At 62.0% G+C, this 24363-nt stretch overlaps 3 protein-coding genes and 2 long non-coding RNA genes across 10 annotated transcripts; 2 read left to right on the forward strand and 3 right to left on the reverse strand.

Annotated features, from left to right (window-relative positions):
- Positions 1-140: 140 nt before the first annotated feature.
- SIX5 (SIX homeobox 5) lies at positions 141-4535 on the reverse strand. The gene is made up of 3 exons (XM_047789637.1): positions 3680-4535; positions 1958-2760; positions 141-1679 (listed from the first exon to the last, which is right to left on the reverse strand). The coding sequence occupies exons 1-3, from the start codon at positions 4480-4482 to the stop codon at positions 1072-1074; spliced, it is 2214 nt and encodes a 737-aa protein (XP_047645593.1). The 5' UTR covers positions 4483-4535; the 3' UTR covers positions 141-1071.
- LOC125132427 (uncharacterized) lies at positions 4347-5460 on the forward strand. The gene is made up of 2 exons (XR_007136243.1): positions 4347-4474; positions 4779-5460. It is a non-coding gene; the product is annotated as an uncharacterized LOC125132427 (long non-coding RNA).
- On the reverse strand, positions 5371-15184 carry DMPK (DM1 protein kinase). Of its 5 annotated transcripts, none has more exons than XM_047789642.1 (15): positions 14868-15184; positions 12671-12762; positions 12336-12419; positions 12163-12258; positions 11530-11678; positions 11295-11388; positions 10783-10989; positions 10456-10704; positions 9673-9758; positions 8310-8418; positions 7399-7556; positions 7214-7311; positions 7015-7061; positions 6618-6703; positions 5371-6266 (listed from the first exon to the last, which is right to left on the reverse strand). In XM_047789642.1, exons 1-15 carry the CDS (start codon positions 15025-15027, stop codon positions 6107-6109), a joined length of 1875 nt encoding a protein of 624 aa, XP_047645598.1. In that variant the 5' UTR covers positions 15028-15184; the 3' UTR covers positions 5371-6106. The 5 variants fall into 5 exon arrangements, with proteins under 5 accessions (XP_047645598.1, XP_047645600.1, XP_047645597.1 ...); XM_047789644.1 differs by having other exon boundaries at positions 6618-6707; XM_047789641.1 differs by having other exon boundaries at positions 10441-10704.
- On the forward strand, positions 12757-20338 carry LOC125132428 (uncharacterized). The gene is made up of 2 exons (XR_007136244.1): positions 12757-13382; positions 19610-20338. It is a non-coding gene; the product is annotated as an uncharacterized LOC125132428 (long non-coding RNA).
- On the reverse strand, positions 16333-23020 carry DMWD (DM1 locus, WD repeat containing). 2 transcript variants are annotated; one of them, XM_047789638.1, is made up of 5 exons: positions 22441-23017; positions 21033-21215; positions 18086-19357; positions 17215-17289; positions 16333-16886 (listed from the first exon to the last, which is right to left on the reverse strand). In XM_047789638.1, the coding sequence occupies exons 1-5, from the start codon at positions 22873-22875 to the stop codon at positions 16839-16841; spliced, it is 2013 nt and encodes a 670-aa protein (XP_047645594.1). In that variant the 5' UTR covers positions 22876-23017; the 3' UTR covers positions 16333-16838. The 2 variants fall into 2 exon arrangements, with proteins under 2 accessions (XP_047645594.1, XP_047645595.1); XM_047789639.1 differs by lacking the exon at positions 17215-17289 and having other exon boundaries at positions 22441-23020.
- Positions 23021-24363: the final 1343 nt, after the last annotated feature.

Consider the following 24363-nt stretch of genomic DNA (forward strand, 5'->3'; position numbering starts at 1 on the left):
CCCCAGCGGGCGGTCGGGAGGAAGGAGCTGAATGAATGAAATGCGGGGAGGCAGGTGTCCCCCTGCCCTTCCTTTGGCCCAGAATCCACCAGAATCCAGTGGTTCCACCCTTGATCACGCTCCCCTCACTCTGCTCCCCGTCCTGTTCTGGTTATATTTATTATTTTCAACAAAAATAAAGTGGAAGCTTTGTTACCAGCAAGCCACAAAGGCGGGCTCCCCTGGTCCCCCTGCTTCCTCAGGCCTCCCAGGGGCTCCTTCCACGCAGGATCTGTGGCCCCAGGTTCTGCATTTTGAAAGAACCCTCACTGGAAACCGAAAACCTAGCCTCCAACAGCCGCCCCCTTGGGGAACAGCGACCAGAAAGCCAGAAACTCAAGGTGGGCTTTTTGCAGCTCAGGGCAAGTCATTGTAAGGTAACCCACACCCAAGAGTTCCTAGCTGTCCGTTAACTTTATTTTAATTGAAATGGAGGCATAACATGTCCTAGAAAAATAAAGATTTAGGATATAAACTAGACACGGGATCAGGGCTGCCCCGGGGCGGGGGGAATCTTTGGTCTGGGGCTGGACGTGACAGTGAGGGCGCCAGTCTGAGAGGAGCCAGCAGACGCCCCCCACACCTGCATCCCTGGTCGGCAGGAAGGGCCTGCCTGCGAGGGTCTGTCAGTCTCTGCCCGGCCTCCACCCTCAGATTCCAAGCAGTTCTGGGAACACTGGGTGGCAGTGGAGCTATTAATAGTGTTTTAGGGAGTGATAGGGAGAGGGCTCGAGGGTGTTGGAAAGCCAGCCGCTTTCAGCTGCTCACAGCTAGTACCAGGTCGAGGGGGCAGAGCCCCTGAGTCAGGACCCCCTATGTCCCCCTGTCAGTCAGGGGGCAGAGCAGGGAGAGGGCCAGATGCTGCTCCTGGACAGGAGTGGCCCTCCAGGCCGTGGAGCGGTTGCGCAGCCACGGGGGCGGGTGTAGTGTGTGTGGAATCTGCAGACAGCGGCCGACGTGTCTGGGAGAGGCTCCCGGGCCGTCCTGGATCCCGTCAGCACCATTATCAGGGGAGACCACGGGCCCGGCGGGTCACAGTTCCAAGGGCTCCTCCACGGGCACCGACTGGAGCTGAGTCAGCACCTTGGTCTCCGCTTCCAGCCCATCAACCTCGCCCGCCGCCGTGGCCCCCAGGAGCAGCCCCTCGGGGTCAGGGTCCGGCAGCCTCAGCACCGTGTGGGGGGCCTGTGTCCCCAGCCCCTTCTCTGCCTCTAGTAGCCCCTCGGTGGCTGTGCTCAGTTCCAACCCGGCTGGCCAGATGGGCACGGCCGCGGGCGACAGCAGGAGCCCCTCGGGCGGGGGCGCCGAGAAACCTGGCAGGAGGCTGGATGGGTCTGGGGCGAAGGGCAGGCTGGTGGCGGTGGCGGCGGGCGGCGGCTGTGATGGCTGCTGCGCAGAAAGGGTGCCCAAGGCGTGGGCCTCCGGGAGAGCGGGGCTGGGGGCCACCGGGAGGGCTCCTTCGGGCACCGAGATGGCCGTGTCTGGTTTCAGGGGCAGGGCCAGGCTGGGGGCAGGCGGCAGGACCTGGGAGACCAGCATGCTGGTGGGGAAGGTGGCGGTGAGGATGATCTTGCCCTGCTGCACGGCCACACCTGTCACGATGGGGCTGCCGGACACTGGGTTGGCCAGCAGGAAGTTTCCTGTGGGGAGAGGAGATGGGCCAGGCGCAGAGGTGAAGGCTAAGCAGCTGGACGGCAGGCAGGGAGACCAGCCAGAGGCCAAAGAAGCCCCTTCGGGGTGAGGCCAAGTCTGTGACTTGAGCCTCACGGTACTACCTGGCACAAGAGGGTCGGGGACCCACCAGGGACGAGCTCCCCACTCTCACCCCCGCCCCGAAAGCCCCCCCCCCCACAGCACCATCCCTCCACAGTAACTCCTGCACCCCTGCACCCCCCACCCAGCCACCGCAAGGGGGTACCTGGGGCAGTGGCTGAAGGCAGCTGCAGCGCAGTCACGCCCACCCCGGAGTTTATCAGGTGCACGTTGGCAGGGCCTGCGGCAGCAGCCACCTTCACAGGGCTGCCTGGCCCAGCTGCCAACAGCTGCAACGGCCCCACAGCCTGGGGCAGGGTCACCACCTGTGAGGTGGGCACCACCTGGGGCAGGTTCAACAGGGGGGAGGTGGGGCCCAGGCCCGCGGGGTAGCCAGGGGGCGGGGAAAGTGGCACCACTTGTGGAGCGGCCACGGAAGTCACTGGTCCTGGGGGCAGAGGAAAGGTGGCGGCCGGTGGGGGCCCAGGCACCACTTGGGGCAGAGGTCCTGGGACCTCTTCTCCAGGCGGCCCTGAAGCAGCCGCCTGGGCTCCCTTGGTCTCAGGGGCTTCAGGCTGAGCCTCCTCCAGTCGAACCTCCCCAGTCTGAGGGTCCAGGACCAGGGAGGTCTTGCCCTCGCTGGCCCCCTGGGGGCTGGGCTGCGGTGCAGGGGCGCCCCCGCCCCCGGTGAGCAGCAGGGGGCCCAGGCTGGAGGCCTCGCCCAGGGCCAGGCTGTTGATGATGACGGGGCTCCCATTAAGGAGCACTGCTGGAGAGCTGCCGGCGGCCAGGAAGCTCCCGTTCACCAGGATGGAGGAGGAGGCGGGACACGGCGCGGGAGGGGCAGCCCCGGCCAGGAATATGGAGCCCTGGGCGGGAGGCTCAGCAGCCCCTGGAGCCACCCCCCTCTCCAGGTCCTCGGGACTCCGGCTGGACTCGTCCTCAGTAGCGGGGTTCCCATCTGACTCGCTGGCGGGAGAAAGGATTGTGAGCTGTGGCCCAGCGCACTGTTACCTGCTGGCCTGCCGGCAAACTGCTCTGCCGGAGCACACGCCCACCACGGCCCCCGCACCTTTCCCCAGCCCCAGTTTTGTGGACCACTTCAGGGGGTCATGAAACCTCTCTGAGGCCACCCAGGGACCCCTGGGACGGCGCCTCTGCCAGCCTGGCATTGAAACCACTGCCTAGGGCTCAGGCTGGCCCTCCTCCCCCTGGCAGGGCCCCAGAGACTGAGCACCCAGGCTGCCTGAAATTCCCCGGGGTGGCCTGAAAGCAGCCAAGTGGCTTCGGCGAGAGCAAGGAGGTAGTGGCCGGCCCAGCTCCCGGTGCCCTCCCCCCGGGGCGCTGGAGGAGTGAGCGGCCGGCGCGCAGGGTGGGAGGGGAAGAGCTAGGGTTACAGGGAAACCGGAGCTGGGGAAGGTTCACGTTTCACAACAAAGACAGACGACCGACCACGCCGTTTGGGCCCTGAGGGGGGTGGGGGGCGGGAGGTGAGGCCGAGCAATGGTTAGGGAGCGCCTGGCAGCTTAGGGACCCGAACAGGCCCCTGTGCCCGGTAGGGTCGGCAAAGGCCCCTCCTCCTTTCCAGCAGCCGCGGGTTTTCTCGCTGCCTCCCCCGAGTCTAGCCGCGGACACATGGGATCTGGGACGGAGCCTAGAGCGGAGCAGAGGGAGGTGGTCTCCCAGCCTCCGCAGCAGGAGCACCGGTGTCGGAGCGAGGGCCGGGGCGCGTGCCCGTTGCATCTGCACAGATTCCCCGCGCTGGGCGGGCGCCTGAGGGTGTGTGCAGGGAGTGTCTGAGGAGTTCAGACAGCGGGCAAAGGGGAAGGGGACTGGTGGATGCCACGTCCCCAGGAAAGGAGGACTGGCGCGGCCCGGGTCCCCTCACCTCTTGCCCGGCGCGCCGCCGCCGCCCCCGGTCCGGTCGCGCTGGCGTCGGTTCTTGAACCAGTTGCTGACCTGCGTGAGCGAGAGGCCGGTGAGCGTGGCCAGGCGGCGCTTCTCGTCCGGCGTGGGGTAGCGGTTGCCGCGGTAGCAGGCCTTGAGCGCGGCGCGGGAGCGCTCCTTGAAGCAGTAGACGGTCTCCTCGCCGTCCCAGATGGTCTTGGGCAGCGGGAATTTCTTGCGCAGACGGTACTTGTCCACCGCGCCCAGCGCGCGGCCGCGGGCCCGCTCGGCCTCGTGGTAGCGCGCGCGCAGGTAGAGGTCCTGCAGGAAGGCGTGGTGGGCGGCGGGGAAGGGGCGGCTCTCGAGCAGCCGGTAGAGCTCAGCGTACTCGCCCCGCTGGAAGGCCACAAGGGCCCGAGCGCGCAGCACCGGATCGCTGCCACGTAGGCGCTCCGCCGGGGGCAGTGCGCCCAGGAAGCGGCTCAAGCGGCCGGCGTGGCCCGCCTGTAGCAGCGCCTCGCACACGCACGCCACCTGCTCCGGCGAGAAGCGGAGGCCTGTGGGCGGCTCGGCAGCGGCCTCGCGGGGAGACCCGGGGACGCCCGGGGATCCAGGGTCCTCCGCTTTCACCGTCGCTTCGCCCGCCCCGGCCCCGGCCGCCGCCGCCGCCTCACCCTCGGCCGCCTGCAAAGTCTGCAGGAGCTGGCGCGCTTCCTCCTCCTCCTCTTCGGCCGCCGCCGCCGCCGCCACCGCCTCCCCCCCAGCCGCCGGCCCCGCGCTCGGCTCCGAAGGCAAGGTAGCCATGTTTTGCAACTTTGGGAAGTTCCTCCCTCCTTCTCCTCCTCCCTCGGGCTTTCCCCAGCCCCCTCCCCCCGTCCGTCCCCTCTCCCCGCACCCCCCTTCGCGCTTCCCGATCTTCTCCCGCCGACCTCGCGTCTCCCCCCCGCCACCGATGCCAGGTCCAGCTCCCTACTAGGGTCTCTGTCCCTGTGACTGTGTGTGTGCCCGTCCCCTTTCCCGACTGTCCGTGATTCTCCCTTTGTTTTCCCTCCGCCTCCCGCCGCGCTATTTGCCTCCCCCCGCGTGTGCCTCTGGCTCAGGGCCTCAGTTTCCCCATCGGGACAACGGAGAAGGTAACGGGCCGTCCGGGAGGGCTAAGGGCGCGAAGCCACCTCCGCCCTGAGACTGAGCTTCTGCATGCCTCCGTCTCCAGGGTCCTCCGAAGGCCCCCCTTACTCCTCATCTCGGCCCGCGCTCCGCCCCTCGGAATTCCCGGCTCCGCAGGGGGGCGGGTCTGGCTGGGAGAAGGGGCGGGGAAAACGGGCTAGAAAGTTTGCAGCAACTTTTCTTGAGCTTAGGTCCCTGGAACGGATGCGCGTGGCCCGCGCAGGCGCAGTGGCAGGAGGATGGCCGCGCGCGCCGCCCGCCCAGCCCCCTTCTTCGCGGCGGTCTAGTGGCACAGCTGGGCCACAGCTGGACAAGGGGCGGTGCCTTCGAGTGGCCCGCTCCTCTTCTTCTATTGGCCGGAGGTCGAAGCCACACCCTCATCCCTACCCCCACCCCTGATTCGTCCGCTTCGTCTCCCGCTAGCTTCCTGCCAGGCCATTGGCCGCCTCCACTCGCCTGGCCGGATTGGCCCACTGAGTAGCCTCCTGCCCTCCTTGCAAACAGAGCCGGCACGAAGTTCGAGCATTCTGGGCAGACGAAAGGGCCTTTTATTTGCGAGGATCGGGGGTGGGGTCCTAGGTGGGGAAAGACAATAAATACCGAGGAATGTCGGGGTCTCAGTGCATCCAAAACGTGGATTAGGGTGCCGGGATCCTGGAGCCTGTCAGCTGGTTGGAGGACAGGTCAATAAATACCCAAACTGCCGAGGCGGGCGGAGCCGGCTGTGGCTCCGAGAGCAACGCACGTGAGGAGGAAGGCACGAAAGTCCCCGAAAAAGCGGGGCTGTCGAAAGCAAAAGGTTCTCCAGAAAGCAGGCGGAGCTCGCGCTAGACGTTCGCCGCGTAGAGAGCTTTCCTGGGAGGGCAGGGCCTCATACACACAGAGGATTTGTGGTTTGCGAGCCGATGTGGGTGGGGGTGCCTGGAAGGTGAAAAATAGATGCTTGAACCCTGGCCCTGCTGCCTTCTCTAGGTCGCAGTTTGCCCACCCCCGTCGGGGGGCCTCAGCCAGGCCGGAGGAAGAGAGAGGTCCGCGATCCCCTCAGCGGCAGCAGCTTTCCCGGCTACAAGTCTCGCTTGAGCCGCGGCCCCCACTCCTCCCTCCCCGGCCGCCAGGGGGCGGGCCCGGATCACAGGGCTAGAGCTGGGGCGGAGACCCACGCTCGGAGTGCTGTGAACCGGAGGCGGTGGGAGTGGCTTCTGGGCGGTACCCGGGTCACCCAACCCTCCAGCAGAGCCGGAGCGGAGGACGGGCTCGGGTTCTACGGTTCAGGCGGCGAAGGTGGCTCCCGGGCGGGGTCAGACTGCGGCGAGATGGCCGGCGCAGGCCACCAACCCAGTGCAGCCCAGGGCGGTGGCACCAGCCAGAGCAGCGGCGAACAGGAGCAAGGAACGCGCCTCCCGTAGGCCAGGCCTAGGGACCTGCGGGGAGAGGGCGGGATCAGCACCGCGATACGGGACTCTGATTGGCTCCTGGGACTTGCCCCGCCCATGCTCGTAAGAGGGGCCGAAACCCCCCCTGCCCCCTGCCCTTCCTCCCAGTGCGGACAGCTGTGGTTGGTCGGCTCGCAAGCCTAAGTCTTGTCCGAACTCATCATTGGCTGCTTGGTAAAGACCTGCTTTGATTGGCTGCCCGAGCCTTCCCGCCCCCCAGACCCCGACGCCCCGCGGCAGGCCCAGCCCCGCAGAGGCTTAGCTAAGCACAAGCGGCTTTGGGTACGTGGAGCTAGGCTGGGGCGCGGCGAGCGGGCAGGCGTGAGCAGCCGGACGTACCCTGGCAGGGAGCAGCAGGTGGCGGCGGTGCATGGGGCCTGGCCCCACCAGCGGGCACTGGCCCAGAGCCACGGCCGGGGGGCCATCTAGCTGGAGAGAGAAGGGACAGGTGACCCGATCCGAGCTCAGCTCGGCCCGGCCGCCCTCAGCGGGGGGCGAGAGACAGCGAGGGGAGTGGAGGTCGGGGAGGGCTTCTCGGGAGATCCCGGCTGGGATTTGGAGAGAGGCCTGAACTAGGGATATCTGGTAGATGTGGGGCTGAAAGGAGGGTGTCTGCCGACTGGAACCTCAAAAAGGAAGGAGTGAGCCCTAAATCCGGGCGGGGGTACAGGGAGATGGGGACAGGGTCTGCACAGGGGACAGGAGGCTTGACGCAGGGGAAAAAGAGGGGTCTTACATGGGAAGGTGGATCCATGGCCCGGGGACTGGGGAGCCCCGTGACAGCTGGAAGGAGAAGAGAGAGGCGTAGGGCGCGTGAAGGGGCGGTGGCGCGGCGTGCCCCAGCCTGGGCCCCTCGCCTCCCCCAGGTGTCCACACGCGCCGCGGGCCCACCTCCCCCCGACGCCCTCAGGAAAGGGGGCGGATGAGGGACTCGCCTGCGGCTCCCTCGGCCTGAAGCAACTCCATCCGCTCCTGCAGCTGCCGAACGTGCGCCTCCAGGTCTCGGTTCCGGGCCTGGGCCTCCTGGAGTTGACTGCAGGTAGGTAAGGACCGTGAGCCCTTCGGGATTCCAGCGAGAGAGGCCGCTAAATGTAGTGACTGTCCCGGCCCCGACCCCGACCTGGCGAAGTTCTGGTTGGCCAAACGGATGGCCTCTAGCTCCTGGCTCAAGCTCTGCCGGCTAAGCACCTCCTCCTCCAAGGCCTCTTGGAGCTCCCGAAGCGTCACCTCGGCCTCTGCCACAGGCTCCAGAATGGCCTCCGGAACTGCCACTTCAGCCTGGGTATGGGAAGCAAGCTTAGGGCTGCCTGTGGCCCCAGGAGCACTGGAGACTTGGGCATAGATTCCAGACCTGGGGGGGGGGGGTGCTCCCTTGACCTCTATTCCTGCAACTCCTAGAGCTTTCTAGAATTCCCACAGCTCCTGCAGCGATCTGAGCCCTCTCCTTCCCTAACCCCAGCCCAGCCCTGTCTCCAGCCTTTCATCTGGTTCCCTCCCATCCACCTTCCACCCCAGAACTAAAGGGCGGTTCCTACAACACTCACCAACCTGACCATGGCCCTCCCCTGCTCAAAATTTCTCCAGCCTCTCAGTGCCCTGAGCGAAGGCCACCCGCACCAGAAGGCCCTGTGTCGTGTGTTTCTGCTGCCCCTTCAGCCTCCCCTCCCTGCTTCTGGAACAGTTCAGGCTCACCACCACCCTTTCACGGTTAAGAGCAAACCAGCTGGCCCTACCACAGGGCCCTCACTCACCCCTGAGGCCCTCTTTGCCGACCAATGGCTGCTCTGCCTCCTCCACCTCCTCCTCCAGGGCTTCCCTCCCCACAGAGTCCCCTCCACACTCGCTCAATGACCTCTTCTAACGTCTCTGTGGGGATCATGAGTGACTGATGTGACCTTGTCTCTCCTGTGTTTTCCATCGCTTTCTGTAGGCTTCCAGAGAGCTGAGCCCTCCATGGCACATGCCATCCCTGAAGGCCTGCCCCTGTCTCTCAGATTCGTCCCTCACTGACTGTCTCCTCCAAAGACTCACTGTTTCCTCTGATCCAGGCACTGTGGGTTCCAGGCTGGGCTCTTGCAATGGCTCAGGCAACGGCTCGACCTCCAGTTCCATGGGCGTGGAGCCCAGGATCTCCTCATCCCTGAGGAGAGGGCAAGGGGAGGAAGAGTGGCCTCACCTAGAGGCTGCTGGTCCCCTGGGTGTAGAACCAGGACTCCCTAGCCTGTGCACGTGGGGCAACCAGACCCGAAGTCCCTGTGGTTTGAGGAGGCGGAGAGGCCGAGTGAACAAATGCCAGGCTGGTGGGACAGGGCCTCCTCTTGTCAGGAAAAGGCATGTGCCTTGCATGACCTCAGGCCCTTGGCAGCTGGCTGGGGTCAGGACACCCATGTTCTAGATCTGCTCATCTCTTCCATCTCCATGTGGCCTCTGCAGGCCCCTCTCCTTAGGGCCTCAAGAAGCGAGGGGATGGAGTTCCCGTCGTGGCGCAGTGGTTAACGAATCCGACTAGGAACCATGAGGTTGCGGGTTCGATCCCTGGCCTCGCTCAGTGGGTTAAGGATCCCGCACTGTCGGGAGCTGTGGTGTAGGTTGCAGACTCAGCTCGGATCCCGTGTGGCTGTGGCTGTGGTGTAGGCCAGCGGCTACAGCTCTGATTCGACCCCTAGCCTGGGAACCTCCATATGCCGCGGGAGCGGCCCAAGCAATGGCAAAAAGATAAAAACATAATAAAATAAAAATAAAAAGACTGTGATTAAGTGAATAAATTCAATGAGTTTGTGTTAAGATTGAGTTAAAAATTCTAAACTTACTATTTTCTAAGACATAGAGGTCGTTACTATATAATAGAAATCTAAAAGCGGAAGGTTGGAAGATTCTGGAAGGCCGAGCCTGTGACTCTGAGGTTTTACAACTGAATCTAAAATTTCAAAATACTTTTCTTTTTTTTTAGGGCCACACCTGCAGCACATGGACGTTCCCAGGCTAGGGGTGCAATCAGAGCCGCAGCTGCCGGCCTACATCACAGCCACAGCAACGCCAGTTCCGAGCCACATCTGTGACCTACACCACAGCTCATGGCAGTGCCGGATCCTTAACCCACTGAGCGAGGCCAGGGGTTGAACCCTCATCCTCAGGGATACTAGTTGAGTTCGTTACCACGGAGCTACAATGGGAACTCCGAAAATTTCAAAACACTTATGGTCTGAGAATTTAAGGTCTTAATAACTCTGCTCCTAAAAGTTCTTAGTCCCAAAAAAATAAGGTTCCAAAACGGACGCTGCCATTCTTCTGGGTGCCAATGGGCCAAGATACGACAACCCCAAGAGACCTCTCAGGGCCTCTGGAGGCAGATGCCCCATCCCCTCCTCTCAGGCTGTACCGGGGCAGCACTTACCTGAGGGCCATGCAGGAGTAGGAGTAGCCCACGAAAGGCAGGTGGACCCCCAGGGGCATGCCTTCCCCAATATCTGACAGCGTCTCCTACACAAGAGAAGCACAGATGGGAGGTGACCGGTGGCTGTCAGGGGTGCCCCTTGGCAGCCCTTGGTTTAAGTGCTCCACCCACCACAACCCACCCCAGCTTGGGGTCCATCTAAAGTGGATCCTATGTCATTTTCTTTTATTATGTTCTGCTGCTTCCCTCAGAGCCCTCGCCGCAGTATAACTATAACCTTCTCCAGACTGTAAGTAGATGAGAGCAGGGATCACGGCTGGCCTGGTCCAGGTGTCCCCAAAGGCGCAGCACAAGGGCACTCAGGCTGAGCCAGCATGGGCTAGTTGGTACCAGGGCTGAGAGATGGCCTAGGAAGGGAGATTCCTCAATGGTGTTTTCCTGCCTCTCACCTCTCATCCTTCCAGGTCTCAGCTCAGATAGTCCCCTCTTCCAGGAAGTCCTCCGGAATCTTTCATGCTGAGTCAGGAGGCCCCATCCCCTGCACCCCACCATCTCAGCCCTGGTCTCTCTGGGGCATCATTGTCTGAAGACAAGTCTGTGTCCCCCACTGGACTGTGAGTCTAGGTCACCGCTGGGTCCCCAGCACTGGGCCGACACAGAGCAGATGTTCTGGGGAAGGAATGATTTCAGGACCCCAGGAGGAACTTCAGTGTTATGGCGGAGGAATGAGGAGGTACCCTCTTTGGAGCAGGGGTCGAAGGTACCTACCCCGCCCCCGCTCACCATGGCAGTGAGCCCGTCTTCCACCACATCAAAGTTGCACGTGTCCGTGGCACCGTCAAAATCTGGTGTAAAGGGAGGCACGCTGTCTCGGAGGCTGTCCCAGTCAAGGCCAAAAAAGAAAGGATGCTTCTGGAAATCGCCTGCTCCATTCCGGCCCAGGCGCATCTCCCGCGGACACAGCAGCTGCTGGATGAGGTCGCGAGCCTCCTCAGGGACCCCTGCATCTGCCAGCGGTAGAGACAGGTGCTCCTGCTCAGAGGGAGAGGGAAAGAAGGGCTGTTACCTGGGCGCATGTGTGGAGAGACTGGGGTTCCGGGCTCTGCTCACCTTGTAGTGCACGATCTTGCCATAGGTCTCAGCCGTGGAGTCGGCGTAGAAGGGCGTCTGCCCGTAGAACATTTCATAGGCGAACACGCCCAGCGCCCACCAGTCACACTCGGGCCCGTAGCTGCCAGTCCCCGGCCCGCCGCCCACGGCCTGCAGGATCTCGGGAGACAAGTAGTCCGGGGTGCCCACCGCCACCAGGGACCGCACCTGAGCCAGCAGGACAGGGTTGGGCTTGGCCCCGCCCCTCCCAGCTCCGGGTCCGCCGCCGTCTCCCAACCAGGACGCTGGAGCTCAGGATCGCCTTCTGCCTGTTCTAACCCCGAGCCACAGGCGGGGGTAGGTCTGGGTCACCTCCTCCCTTCTTCTCCAAATCTAGTCCTGCCCCTCACCCTTGCTCTGCCAGCGCCCTCAGCCCTGCCTCTACACCCTGCACCTGCTGTGTCGCTCCCGACACTACCCCCCAGTTGTAGCCGGAGCTGCCCACGACCCGCGCACGGCTCACTACCGCTCACCGTTCCATCTGCCCGCAACTTGAGGCAGGAGCCGAAGTCCGCCAAGCGGATGTGACCGCAGCGGTCCAGCAGTATGTTGTCTGGTTTGATGTCCCTGCGCGGAGGGAAGGGGTTGAAGTGAGCCTCTCTCGTGACGTCTTAGCAGGCTCCACCTCTCTAGGCTGCACCCCAGGGCCCCACCCTCCCAAGGACCACACTCTCCAACCTCGCCCCCTTCAGCCCCTGCAGAGCCCACCTGTGCACGTAGCCCAGCCGGTGTACCGAGTCTATGGCCATGACAATCTCGGCCAGGTAGAAGCGTGCCATCTCGGCCGGGATCCGCTCCCCAAACTTGCTCAGCAGCGTTAGCAGGTCCCCGCCCACGTAGTACTCCATGACCAGGTACTGGGAGGGGGCGCGTCATGAGCGGTCGGTACCCCGCCTGGCTGCCGATCGATCGCTGATAGCCCGGAACAAAGACTCCCAGACGCACCTCATCCCTGGGCAGAGACCCCGCACGCAGTCCCAGCCCCAAGAGATCTCCCAGAGACACGCCCCTCCAACCCTCACTTTCCCAGGATGTCACTGGACAGAGATTCACTCCCCCCAGAGAGTCGGAAAAAGAACCGAGAGGCCTCCCGATGTGCAGAGTGTGGAATCCAGTTACCCCTGCCCAGAGGTCCCCACATAGACTTGAGACTGTCTCATTCCAGGCAGTGCCCGGGAATCGGCCTGGGAAAACGGAGGTAAGGCACCTCTCCGATCCCGGGAAAGGAAGGCCATTTCCTCCCACACACACAAACACGCATTTTGAAGCAGGGTCCCAGTCCTAGAACTTCCTCTCCCTGCCGCCGCCTCGGTAACTGACAGCCTCAGGCGGGAGGCTCACCAGGTAGTTCTCGTCCTGGAAGGCGAAATGCAGCTGCGTGATCCAGCGCTGGTCCCCGTTCACCAACACATCCCTCTCTTCGCGGAAGCACGACACCTGCGGAGCACCCAGAGGAGCTGGAGCGGGAGGTGGAGCCCGAGGGGAGGAAAGATTCTCAGCGGCACGGCCCTCACCTCGCCTCTCTTCAGCATGTCCCACTTATTCATGATCTTCATGGCGTACACCTGGCCCGTCTGCTTCATCTTCACCACCGCTACCTGGGGGCCAAACAGGGCAGGGGGGCCGGGGGGCGGGGGAACCGCCGGGCTGGTAGATCAGACGCCCCGGGACACGGACAGGCTTGGCCCCGCCCAACTCGTCGCGCCACGCCCACTGGCCCCAAGCCCCACCTTAGGTTCTAAACTCAGTCATTCATCAATTTCTAAGGCCCCGCCCCGAAGTCCTCCGTCCCGCCCACTGCAGGAAGAGTCAGGTCTCCAACCCCACCGAGCGGTGGCTCCAGGCTCACCTCGCTGAACGCCCCGCGTCCGATCACCTTCAGAATCTCGAAGTCATCCCTCTGCAGTCGGGCTTCCTTAAGCCTCGCCGCAATGGGATCCACTGGGGGGCAGCAGGAGATGAGAACCGAGAATAATAGGGACTGACCCTGGAGGCAGGAGCCAGCCCCACCCTCTGTCCCCGAGTCTCCCCTCGCTGCCCCTCCCCTTTGGACTATGTGCCTCCTAAGGTCTCCACATAAACGTTACACGAGGTCTGCGGAACCCAGAACTGCCCGCAAACAGAGAGAGGTGGGATGCCTGGGAACCCCTTTCTGGGGTTCTTGGGGGCGTAGGATGGAAGGGTGAGATAAATCCACCAAAGGAAGGTCCTGAAGGACAGAGCAGAAATGAGGCCCAGTTTCCTGGGCTTCAAGCCCCTACTGCTGGTGACCCGGCCCACCCCCCAGGTCTCTCACTCGGTCTGTCCTGGACTGTGGCCCAGAGCATGCAGTTTAATCCAGCACCTCCAAGCTCAGATGCAGGTGGCTCTTGGACCACACTTTGGGAAACCCTGAGTGAGACCGGGGCAGGGAGAAGGAATGGGAGTCCCGGCTCCAGGGCTGCAGGAGTGGTCAAGTGTTACCTCTGCGCTTTCGACCGCAGCGGGAGGCTTTCCTATCACCCCTACCTACAGCGGGGGAACCAAAGCCCAGACAGTGAAGTCCTCTGCCAAGGTCCTAGGTGAGCGATGTTACAGAGGGTGGTCTGGGAGGGGGAAGCAGGGTGGAGGTAGGAGATGGGCAGGGGGAGAGGGAGGCCTGGACTCCTGTGGGTGGGAGAAGCAGGGAGCTGCAGAGGAAGGAGGGAGGGAGCAAAGGGTACAAGCAGGACCGAGGGAAGAGACAGTGGGTTACGGAGAGGGTTGGGGGTTCGAGGAGAGTGGGCCAGCAGGGCGGCAGCAGCCAGGGCCCGGGATGGGGGAGGGAGGAGAGCGCCAAGACATTGAGCCCTTTTAAGGCAGCGGGAACCCAGGCCCCCTCCCCCGCCCAGGCGGCCTGGCAGGGGAGGGGCCGCAGGACGCTGCTCGGGCCACAAAAGGAGTGCTCCTTACAGGAGAGCTAGACTCTAGCCCCCACCTCAGGTCTCGGGTTGTCCTGCCAGTCCAACTCCATCCTCCGCAGAAGGGGGGCTGAGAGAGTTACTAAGGGCTGGGGTGTGTGGGGAGAAGGTTCTGCCAGAGGCCTAGTGGTCTCGCCCTTGGCCTCCACCTTCCCATCTGCAAAATGGGAAGAGGAAGAGGAGCAGGGCCTTGGGCAGAAAGAGATGGACCCAAGAAAAGAGGGAGCGGGCCAAGGTGGAGAAACGAGACAGGGACACAGTGCCCAAGGACCAAGAGCAAGCCACTGAGGGACAGGCCAGTGGAGGGAGAGAAACCCGGGTGAGCCTGAGTCCTGGCCCAGGAGGGGGTGGGGGGAGACAAGGTAGGAGGCTGAGGCTGCAGCAACTTCCCTGTGGACCTATCTCCAGGAGGAGACTTGGCCAGAAGGGACTCTTGGGTAGAGGGGGCAGCACGGAAGCTACAGAGAAGGTGGGCCCACCCAGAAGAACCCTAAATTGTTCCTCCTCCAACCAGGGGGTGGAGGAGGTGCTGGGTGGTGCCTGTCTGCAGAGCTGGTTCCCCGCCCCCCACCCCAGGGCCTGCCTGAGTCACCGCACCCTCCCAGGGCCTGGGCACCTGTTGGAACAGCTGGAGAGGCTGGCGCCGAACACCTGCCGGCTGGCCACACCCCTGGCAGCTGCCCCGCGCTGTCCCCTCTGCTTGCCCCTACGCTCAGGGAAACCAGGGTGGAGGGCTATAGAGCCTATTTTGGTGGTGGTGGGGAGTCCTAGGAAACAGGGTTCCCCATCTGTCCCTAGGCCTCGGCTCAAGGAGGGGGTGCTGGGGGACCAGGAGAGGCTGTGCCCAGTCCAGCCTACCATGGCTCCCAACTCATGGTTCTGAGTCATGGCTGCCTGCCCTCTGGTGACCCCACTCTGCCCGGCCAGGGTGGCACTGGGGAGAAATGTGCCACCCCAAGACCCAGGCCCAGATGCTGGGCCCCTCAGTGGGAGGCTTTCCCCATGCCCATCCCGCATCCAAAATCAGCCCCTGCACCCAGACCCGCCTTCTCCCTCTGCCCTGCCTCCCGCCCTCAACGTGGGGTTCCCACAAAGGTAGGCACTCACCCCACTGCAAGAAGTCGGCCACATACTTCTCCTGGGCCAGGTCGGAGGCGCCCAACTCCTGGTGGACACCCAGGAGAAGGTCGAGCAGGGGCTCCAGCCCCAGGAAGCCGGGGTCCAGCACCAGCTGCTGAAGCCGCCTCAGCCGCACCTCGGCTGACATGACGGGCAGGCAGCACCATGGCCCCCTCCCCGGGTGGGGGGCTCAAGGTCCTCCTGTCATGGGGCCTGGAAGGCCCCGTCCAGGCCCTGGGGCCCTGGCCGCATGTCTGCCTGTCCCTGGCTGTCCCCTGGGCCTCTCTGGCCACTTCTCTCTGCTGGCTGCTAAGGCCTCCTCCCCTTCTCCCCACCCCTTGGTCCGGCCCCCTCTAGCCTCCCAGCCTTAACCCCTCACAAGCCAGGCCCCCCCAACTCCCTCCTTCCAGGCCCCTCGGAATGCTTCAGTGTCAGATGGGGGGGGTTAGAGAATCTCAAGCCTCAAACTCCCCTCCCCCAGAAAAGGCGGAGCACAGTGGAACACCATACAGATGCCAAGGATGAGCCCTCCCATTTCCCAGAGGGGACCAATTGAGGCTCAGAGTGATCTGGTGACACCCCTTCCCAAGCTCTGGAGTTGGGAGGGAAGAAAAAGGGTTGAGGCCCGGGAAGGGGGGCGGGAGGCCAGGGCAGCTTTGCGGGTGACTCAGCCAGGGATTCAGACTTTGGGACAGTTTAAATTTAGCCCTCAGGCCCTCTGCTTTACGCTGACTTTTTTTTGGCAGGAGGTGGGGAAGGGGTGGTGAGAGAATCGGGAAGGGAGGCCCTCAGGAGACAGGACCAGGGGTGATCAACTGGCCAAAGCCTGGGGGAGGCAAAGGAGCCCCCAAAATAGCTCCTTGGACTCTGGCCGCACAGCTACATTCCTGCCCAGGCTAGGATTAGAAACAGAAACATTTCGGGGGGTGGAGGGCAGAGCGGGGAGACACCAGTCCCTGAGGCTCCGGAGAGCCAGCCAGGAGGGATTTTCATTGTCCCTTCCAGAGTGGACAGTTTTCCCGAAGGGAACCATGGTCTCTGGCTGGCCCTGGAGACCTGGGCTTGGCCAAGGCTGGTGCCTGCCGTGCTCACTCTGGGCACCGCGGGAGCTGTCTGAAGGACCCTGTCTGGGTAGGCCCCCGTGCTATCTCATTCGCACACTTGGCACCAACTTTTAAAGCTAAGGACGACTTTGAAGGGGGGACGGGGAGCAGGGACGCCTGTCTCTATCCAAAGGGCCTTGTCTGGGGGTGGCGAGGGACAAATGGACCAGCCGGGTGCCTGGTGCGTGTCCCTCCTCTGGCCTTCAGTGTTTCCTGCCATCAAAAGGGGGTGGGGGGAGGAGGGGCCGGGCCTAGGCTCTTCCTCTGGATACAGTGGGTTGATTCTAGAACTGCGGCGAAAGCACACACACACTTCCTCCGCGCCTCTGCAGAAGGGAACAGAGACGCTGTGAAAACAGGGAACTTTAGTATAAATAAGAGGTCCTGGGGAAGGGGGTGCCCCCAAGGGGCTTCCATAATTTAACACTCTTCAAAAGCACAAACAACAGCAGGGGCGGGGGCCAGGGGAGGAGTAGGCCACCCCCTGCCCTGCCCACGGACCGAGGGGCACACTGCAGAGCTGGGGCTCTCGTGGAAGGGGAGCTTCTCTCCCAGGAGTGACCAGTCACATGCTGGGGACAGGGATGAGGCTAACACTGATGTTTCAGAGGAAGGGGTCATTGTACTTGGCAGTGGGTGGGGACATGGCTGAGGCCACATGGGTCACTACATCCCCCCCAGTGTCTGGGCCAGGCTGAGGGACCCTTTGCCCCTGATATTTGTGCAGGGTGGGGGACTGGAGCAGTCCATCCGTCATGGTTAGTCTTGTTAACACGTTGATCCATGAGGTCAGCGGGGAGGGTTACGGCTAGGAGGCTGGGGGCGTGGGGTAAGCGCCTCCCCGACATCCACGGCTTCACACCACTGTGCCGCTGGGGGAGTTGCCTGGTTGGGAAGAGATGCCCTGGGGGAGATGAGAGGGGAGATGGGGAGTTAGAGACCACATGGGCCGGGCTCTCGACGGTCCCCAGGGGAGGGAGCTGCCACCCTGGCCTTGCCCTTCAGTCCACCCCAGAACCCCCCAGACAGAGGCTGCTGCTCTAGGCCTGGGAACTTACATCTCAGTGCCAGCAGGCGGCACTTTTATACAATAATTAAAGCCTTTGGGTGATCCTGAGCAGAGAGGATGGGGGAGAGGGGGAGGCAGGGAGGAGAGGGGGGAACGGAGGTCCTTTTCTGACTGGGGGGGCGCTGAGATTCTGGGGGGGGGGAGAACTTAGGGACAGTCCTACCTCTACCACTGACTTGCTGGGTGACCTGGGCCAACTTCCTTCCCCTGTCTGGGCCTCCGTCTCCTCGTCTGTGAACTAGGGAGACACAGGGGTCACTTTCAGGATTTACCACATTCCCCAAATGCCAAAGGCCCTGCCTTGGAGACTGTGCTTTAAGTTCTAGGGATTCAGGAGCCTACAATCCCGAAACTACTCTTCCAGGGAACCAAGGCACAGCCCTCGGATCTGGCATCCTGGGCCCCTGAGCCCAAACCCTGAGGCGATATCTGAGACCACAGCTCCAAAGTCAAAAGGCGTGAGGTCCATACCTTACCTAATGGGACCTTTTTGAACCCCACAGCCACCCCAGAAGGTGGGCACATCCGCCCACTACCCATCTTCAAGTTTCCCAAAGAAGTGACAAAGGTCATAAAGAGGTGGCGACGTGCTCAAGGCCATAGAAGGAGCAGAAGTGCCAGTCTGGGCCCTGAGGCTGAATTCCACAGCTCATGCCTCCAGCAGTGGACTCGGATCCCAAGAGGCTGAGACTCGGTCTGGAAGCCAGACCCACAGGTGCAATCCTGCCCACAGAGCTTGACCCACAGTATTAAAAAAAAAAATGTCACCATTCCGCTAAGAGCCAGCCAGGCTGGGCCCACAGGCAGCCCTGCCAGTAGCTGGCCATGGTCTCCAACACTCCCAGGAGTCCCTTACACCGGATCCACTCTCTGCTGACCGTGGCTTGCCAAGCATTCTAGAAGGTACTCTGAGACGTCTGGTTCTGGGACACTCAAGTTTCCCTCACCCCACAGGGCTGGAGGCTGCCACGCCAACAGACCCCTCCGCCGGCGTCCGCCTCTGCCTGGGTCCCGGGTCGGCGGGGGTGACTCACCGCCTTGCCCGGCCGGGCCCAGGTGCAGATGAGGCCCTCCTGGCAGGCAGTGATGATGCAGTCCTCCAGGAAGAGGAGGACCGTGAGCCGCTCCTGGGCGATCTTCTTGCACACCAGCGGCTCGAGCAGCGGCACCTCGTGGATGCGAGGACACAAGGCCGTGCCCAGCACCTTGGCCGGGTCCAGCCGGCTGCGGGGGGTGGGGCCGCTGGGCTTGTCCCCGCCGCCGCCGCTGCCACCGCCGCCGCCGCCGCCCCGGCTGATGTTGCCCAGGCTGTGGTAGCGCTTGTGCTCTTTCTCCGCCCCGCGGTCCCGCCGCTCCTGCAGCGTGAGCGTGGCAAAGCGGCCGATGCTGAAGGGCGTGCCCGGCTCGGCCGCCGCGCCCGGGCCGCCCGCCTTGCCGCTGCCCGCCGGGTGTGGGAGGCTGTTGGACCGGGACAGCGAGCGGGGCAGGGGGCCGGGGCCCGGCTCGCCAGCCCGCGAGCCGCTGGCGGCAGGCGGTGTGGTGCCAGGCGTGCCGGGGAGGGTGCGGGTGCGCGCCAGGGGAGGGTGGGGGTAGAGCACGTCTTCGGTGAGGTCCCACAGGCAGAACTGCGTGTCCTGGCCGGCCGAGCCGAAGCGGTAGGTGATGGAGCCGGCCTTGGGCAGCGGGGACAGGGGGGCGCCCCCGCCCGGGCCGGCGGCCTCGGGCTCCTCCTCCTCCTCGCCGCTCCGCTCCCCGTCGCCCCCGGCCGTCGCGGCCTCCTCGGCCCGCGTGGTGTAGGGGTCGAAGGCCACCGCGTTGACCCAGGACTTGTGGCCATGGCCTCGCGCCACCACGCGGCCCTCGGTGAAGGACCACACGGTGACCAGGTCGTCTTCACCACCTGTCACGACATAGCGCCCGTCGGGGCTCCAGCACACACAGAGCAGGCCCCCAAAGTAGCTCTTCATGAGCCCACGCAGGAGCATGGAGTCGAAGTGGAAGACGCGCAGGCAGCCGTCCTGGCTGACACAGGCCAGGTGCCGGCCGTCGGGCGAGAAGGCAAACTCGTTGAGGGGCCCCTCGCCCACCACCCACTTGGCCAGGGGGTTGCGCGGCGCCTTGCTCTTGGCGGCGTAGACGGCGAAGCCCTCGCCCTGCTTCAGCAGGCTGTACTGCGGCGGGGCCGAGGCGCAGGGGTGGCTGACGTTGTACAGGTACAGGTGGCCGCTGGCGTGCGACGCCAGGAAGAGGCTCTCTGACTCGGGCAGCCACTTCAGATATGTCACCTTGGTCTTGTCGATCAGCCGCTGTCGGGGGAGACGGTGGGGGTTGGGAGAAGGCAATCGTCCCTGGCTCCCCTCCTCCCCAGCCCGCTTCCCTGGGGAAGGTCACCCCAGGTGGCCAGCGAAGGGACTGAGGGAAGCGGGCAGACACCGGGACATGGGGAAGCCCTGGGAGGAAGGCTGCGCCGGGAGCCTCCACATCCCTTCTTGGGCAGACTAGCCCTGCCTTCCAGAGAACTGTTCTCCGCCTAACCCCCTGCACCCTCTTTACCACAGCATGCTTGAGGCAAGAAATCGAGTCACAGAGCATCCACTTCCCCAAGGAAGGGATCTTTGTCTACATGGCTCAGAGCACAGAGCTGTGCACGCCGGAGGCACCTGGAAAGCAGCTCCTGGACGCGTGAATGACCACCCCATTCCTGTCGGCCACCCATCTTTGCTTTTTTTTCCACACAACTCACTTCCAGTCCTGCAGGAAATCCTGTGGGCTTGACCAAAATACACCCAGAATCCGACCTCTTCGGACCCTCCACCCCCAACTCCAGGCACCCTGGTCTCAGCCCTTATCAAGCCTGCAACAGCCTAACTGGCCTCCAGTCCACCACTGCCCGGTGTCTACGCAGTTGTCAGAGAGATGCTGTTAAAACGTCAGTCAGCACCCCACACTCTCCCACTGGGAACACCACGGCAGCCTTTCTCTGGCAGGATCCTGGGGGGAAGCAAGCCCTCGAGCCCTCTGGGAGCCAGTGTCTTCCAGGATGACCTTTCCTCACCACCCTATTTAAAGCTCAAGCACACTCCCCATTCACCTTCCCTGCTGGGAAGTCTCCAGGGCACTCTAACACACAGCGTGCTTAGCTACTCGATAACCACCTGTCTCCCCCAGCTAGACGGAAGCTCCACAAAGGCAGGGCCCTCTGTTTTGTTCCCCGAGATGTAATATTCCCTGTGCTTAGAACAAAGCCTGCCAAAGAATGAATACTCAATGAGTATTTTGTGACTGGATGAGCCAGTGTATTTTTAACCCACTCACTCTCCTCTGCCATTCATGCATTCTGTACCTTTGGAATGCCTTCTCTGAACTGAGAGAGAGGGGACAAGCATAGTTCTGGGCACGGATAAGGGCTTTCGCTGGCACCTCCCTTGTGCCAGGTCCACCAGGACAGAGCAACCTCCATGATGATTTTACACAGTCCTGTGAGGTAGGGATGGGAATCCCATTTTGCAGAAGAGGAAAAGGAGGAAGTCACCTTCCCAAAGCCGCACAGTGAGTAAATGGCATGGCAATGATTGGAATCCAATGCCCACAGTCCCAGAATATGAAGAGCAAGGGCTCTGGCTTCAAACAAGTTCCAATCAGTGACTAGCCTCAGTTCTCTAATCTGCAAAATGGGCATCATGATCCCTCACCCATTGGTTGATGAAACCTCCAGGACCAATGCGTTCAGCATAGGGCTAACACAGCACAGGGCCTGGGTATAGGAGGTGCAGCCGTCTTTAGTAGCTGTTATCATAGCAGCTGCTGTCACCCCATCCTACAAATCTATCGCTCCACCCCCCCATCTCTCCCTCATCCTGCCCTGCTCAGGCCTCCATTGCTCCTCAGGCAGCTACAGTCTCAGGGCAAACAGTGTGTGGGTGGGTGGATGGGTGAGAAGGGGGAGCACTTCTAGGCCCTGGAGTTCTGGCCCCAAATCACCTCCTCATTGAAGAGCTTGCTGGTGTCTTTCTTGATGAGATCCAGGTACTGCACCTGACCGGCTGAGAATCCCACCAGCAGGGAGATGGTCTCTGTGGCAGCAGTGAACTGGTTGAAGTCGTGGCAGGTGGGCTGAGTGCCCTTATAGATCCGCTTGTCAATTGGCTTGTTGAGGTCAATGGACTTGAGTGGTGGGAGAAAACAAGTTAATGGCTTCTACCACTGAGAGGAAGGAAGAGGGTGTTGAGGTTGGGGTTAAACCACTAAGAGGAAGCAGTGTCAAATCCCTGAGGGAAGTGGGTAGGTGGATGGGTGAGTGGTGTGGGAAGGGGAAACCACAGACAGGAAGGAGGACCCAAATCACAAACAGAGGAAACACCCAGGCAGGAAGGCCCCCCTGCATGACCACAGTACCTCCTCCCCAAAGTTGGACCCTTCCCCAACTTCAGGGACACCCTTGACCACAGTATCAAGTTCAGGGTCCCCATAGTCCTTGAGCTCCAATTCCTTTCTAATCCCCCCAGTAACTGCAGCAACTCCCCTGGGTTGTAGCACAACATACCAAGCCCCCCAAAGCTCTGGATCACCCAATCACCAGCACTCTAAAGCACAATGTCCCAGGACTCTCTTCACTTTGAAGTTTCTAAATCTCAGGATCCTCATCACAGTTCAGGGACCCATTAAGCCTCATGGTCCCCCAAATTTTAGGTGTCTAGACCATCTCTGGGCTCTCAGGATCCCCATCATTTCTGGGCACTGCCATAAACTCCAAGGGTCTCATGTCCTCTGGGACCTGTATCACTTGAGAGACATCCATCGCACCTGGGGATGTTCCCTCTGGGCTCTCATCAATTCCAGAGCTCCCGTCAGCTCCAGCACCTTCATTACTTCCAAGACCCCAATTTTCTCAAGGACCCCATTCACTTTCAGGATCCCTATTACCTCTGAGCCCCCCATTATTTCCAGAGCCTTCCTCATCTCTGGGCTCCCCAAGACCCCCTAGACTGCAGTACCCCTCAGTTCTCCATCACTTCTGAGCCTGCATTATCTCAGAATTTCCCATCAATTGCAAATACCCGCCGGCCAGAACCCTCAAGGACCCCATCTCAGATTCCCCATGCCTCCAGAATAGTCACCATCCCAGAACCCCCACGCATTCATTACCTAGGGATCTCACATGATCTCAAGGTTTCCCATCACCTGACGGCCATTCCCATCAGAATGGGCAGCACCCAGGGAACCTCCCATCGCCTTTTAGAATCCGGCATTACCTTCAAGAACCCCTTCCTCCTACAATATCTATCTCAGCGTCCCCTATCATCCAGGGACACTTCTATGACTTCTAAATCACCTCAGGGATCCCCATTCTCTCGCCAGCACCCAGAGCCCCCCATTACAGGCCGCTCACCCGTTGGCTCCCGCGGCGACAGCAGCCCGGGTAGAAATAGAGCTCGCGGCCCAAATTGAAGCAGACACGGTCTCCTCCAGCGCCCAGCCCGGCGGGCGTGGCCGGCGGCTCCCCGACCCCGTCTGGCTCCCCGAGGCGCACGAGGCTGAGGCGCACCGCAGGCAACGCGGGCCCGGGCCCGGGGCCTGAGGGCGGAGGGGACGGGGCGGAGCCCGTGGCGCCAGGGCCGGAGCCTGAGGCAGGGCCGGGCGGGGGCTGCGGCGGCTGAGGCGGCGCCGGGGTCTGGACGGAAGCCGGACCCGACCTGCGAGAGGCGCCGTCGCCCGGGAGCAGTTTGTAGAAGCCCTCACGGGTTCGGAACTGCGACTTGATCTCCGCACAATCCCCCATGACGGCGCCGGGGCCTGAGCTACCCTCCGTGCCGCCCGCCGCCATCTTGGGCGTCCCCCCCACCACCACCGGCGTCCAGACCCCGCAGCAGCCAGACCGCCGCCCGCTGCCGGGCCCCCTGCCGGAAGTTGCCAGTCCACACCGGAAGAGGTGGGGTCGTCGCCCGGGCAACGCCTCTTGGATTGGCAACAAGATAGGGAGGCGGGTCGAACCCAGCCGTTACTCTGGTAACAATCCTGGGCTGGGGGCGGGGCTAAAGGTTGGGCGGGGCCTTTGTGCCTGCGACCCGATGGTGGTTGGCTGCAGGGGCGGAGCCCACAGGAAAGGGGGCGTGGCTAATAAAAGAACTCTACCCCCTAGCAACGGCGCCATGGGAAACGTTTGCCTAGTAACCCGAGGACCCCCGTAAAGAAAACCTCGTCCATACCCTGGCCTTCCCATTACGTCGCAAATGACTCCAGAAGACCCTAGTGTCTCCTGAAGACTCCCAACATACATCCTCTGGACCTCCAGTGTTTCCCACTGACAACTTAAAGTCCGCGATATGTCAGCGTCTCCAACCATTCCCCCCCTTCTTTGGTGATCCCCAAAATCCTTTTGATCTCCATTGTCTCCATAAAATGCCAAGGACTTGACTTCATCGAACCCACTGCTGATTAATACTAACACCAAATATTTCCACATTTCCCACCAACATCCTACATAACTCCATGACTTCACTATCTTCAAGTATCTCATTGGCGGAGTTCGCGTCGTGGTTCAGCGGAAACGAATCTGACTAGCATCCATGAGGACGTAGTTCTGATCTCTGGCCTCGCTCAGTGGGTTAAGGATCCAGCGTTGCCTTGAGCTGTGCTGTAGGTCGCAGACGCGGCTTGGATCCAGCATTGCTGTGGCTGTGGCTTAGGCCAGTGGCTACAGCTCCGATTTGACCTCTAGCCTGGGAAGCTCCATATGCTGAGAGTGCAGCCCTACAAAAAACAAAAAACAAACAAAAAAAAACCTCATTCGGTCTTCCAACACCCACCAAAATTTTATTGATCTTTGAAATGCCCCCAGTGATCCGCTAGCAAACCCCAAATCTCTTCCTGATCTCACCCTGCTGATGCCACCCTGTCTGAATCACAGATCTTCCTCAACCCATTTATTCAGTCACCTCCCAGATTTCTCACCAGAATGTCTCAGGAGCATCTCACACTCAACCATTCCTGCAATAAAATTGACATCTAACTCCAAATTCTGTCTCTTTTCTGTCTCCCCGTCTTAGGGTTGGCACTGCTATCCCCTCCAGTCACCCAGGTTGCAGACCTTGGTGTCTCCTTAGATTTCTGCCATTTCTGATCACTCCTGGATCCCAGTCCCCAAGTCTTCTGCATTCTGTCACTTGAATTCCTCTTTTCCAGTCTATTCCTCTTCACGGTCCTGGTCTAAACTCCTCCTCTCCTGCTTGGGCCCTCCCTGCATCACCCTTGTTGCTGCTCTCTCACTGACTCCTCACGCCATGTTCCAAAATGAGGTTTGAGAATCTTGGGA

The sequence above is a fragment of the Phacochoerus africanus genome, chromosome 8, assembly GCF_016906955.1.
Source record: "Phacochoerus africanus isolate WHEZ1 chromosome 8, ROS_Pafr_v1, whole genome shotgun sequence".
Taxonomy (NCBI): Eukaryota; Metazoa; Chordata; class Mammalia; order Artiodactyla; family Suidae; genus Phacochoerus; species Phacochoerus africanus.

What these genes read in the sequence shown, in the direction of transcription:
- SIX5 (XM_047789637.1), bottom strand. Translation starts at nt 4,482, where the DNA reads ATGGCTACCTTGCCTTCGGAGCCGAGCGCGGGGCCGGCGGCTGGGGGG. An exon ending in GGCGGCGCGCCGGGCAAGAG is followed by an intron (nt 2,761 to 3,679) that starts GTGAGGGGACCC and finishes TTCTCCCGCCAG; the next exon opens with CGAGTCAGATGGGAACCCCG. An exon ending in GCCTTCAGCCACTGCCCCAG is followed by an intron (nt 1,680 to 1,957) that starts GTACCCCCTTGC and finishes CTCTCCCCACAG; the next exon opens with GAAACTTCCTGCTGGCCAAC.
- DMPK (XM_047789641.1), bottom strand. Translation starts at nt 15,027, where the DNA reads ATGTCAGCCGAGGTGCGGCTGAGGCGGCTTCAGCAGCTGGTGCTGGAC. An exon ending in TCCAGGACGAGAACTACCTG is followed by an intron (nt 11,679 to 12,162) that starts GTGAGCCTCCCG and finishes GCCCCCTCCCAG; the next exon opens with TACCTGGTCATGGAGTACTA. An exon ending in TCAGGCCGAGGGAGCCGCAG is followed by an intron (nt 7,062 to 7,213) that starts GCGAGTCCCTCA and finishes TTCTCCTTCCAG; the next exon opens with CTGTCACGGGGCTCCCCAGT.
- DMWD (XM_047789638.1), bottom strand. Translation starts at nt 22,875, where the DNA reads ATGGCGGCGGGCGGCACGGAGGGTAGCTCAGGCCCCGGCGCCGTCATG. An exon ending in GTCGCCGCGGGAGCCAACGG is followed by an intron (nt 21,216 to 22,440) that starts GTGAGCGGCCTG and finishes CCACCACTCAAG; the next exon opens with TCCATTGACCTCAACAAGCC. An exon ending in GGGCCCGGCCGGGCAAGGCG is followed by an intron (nt 17,290 to 18,085) that starts GTGAGTCACCCC and finishes GTGTCTCCCTAG; the next exon opens with TTCACAGACGAGGAGACGGA.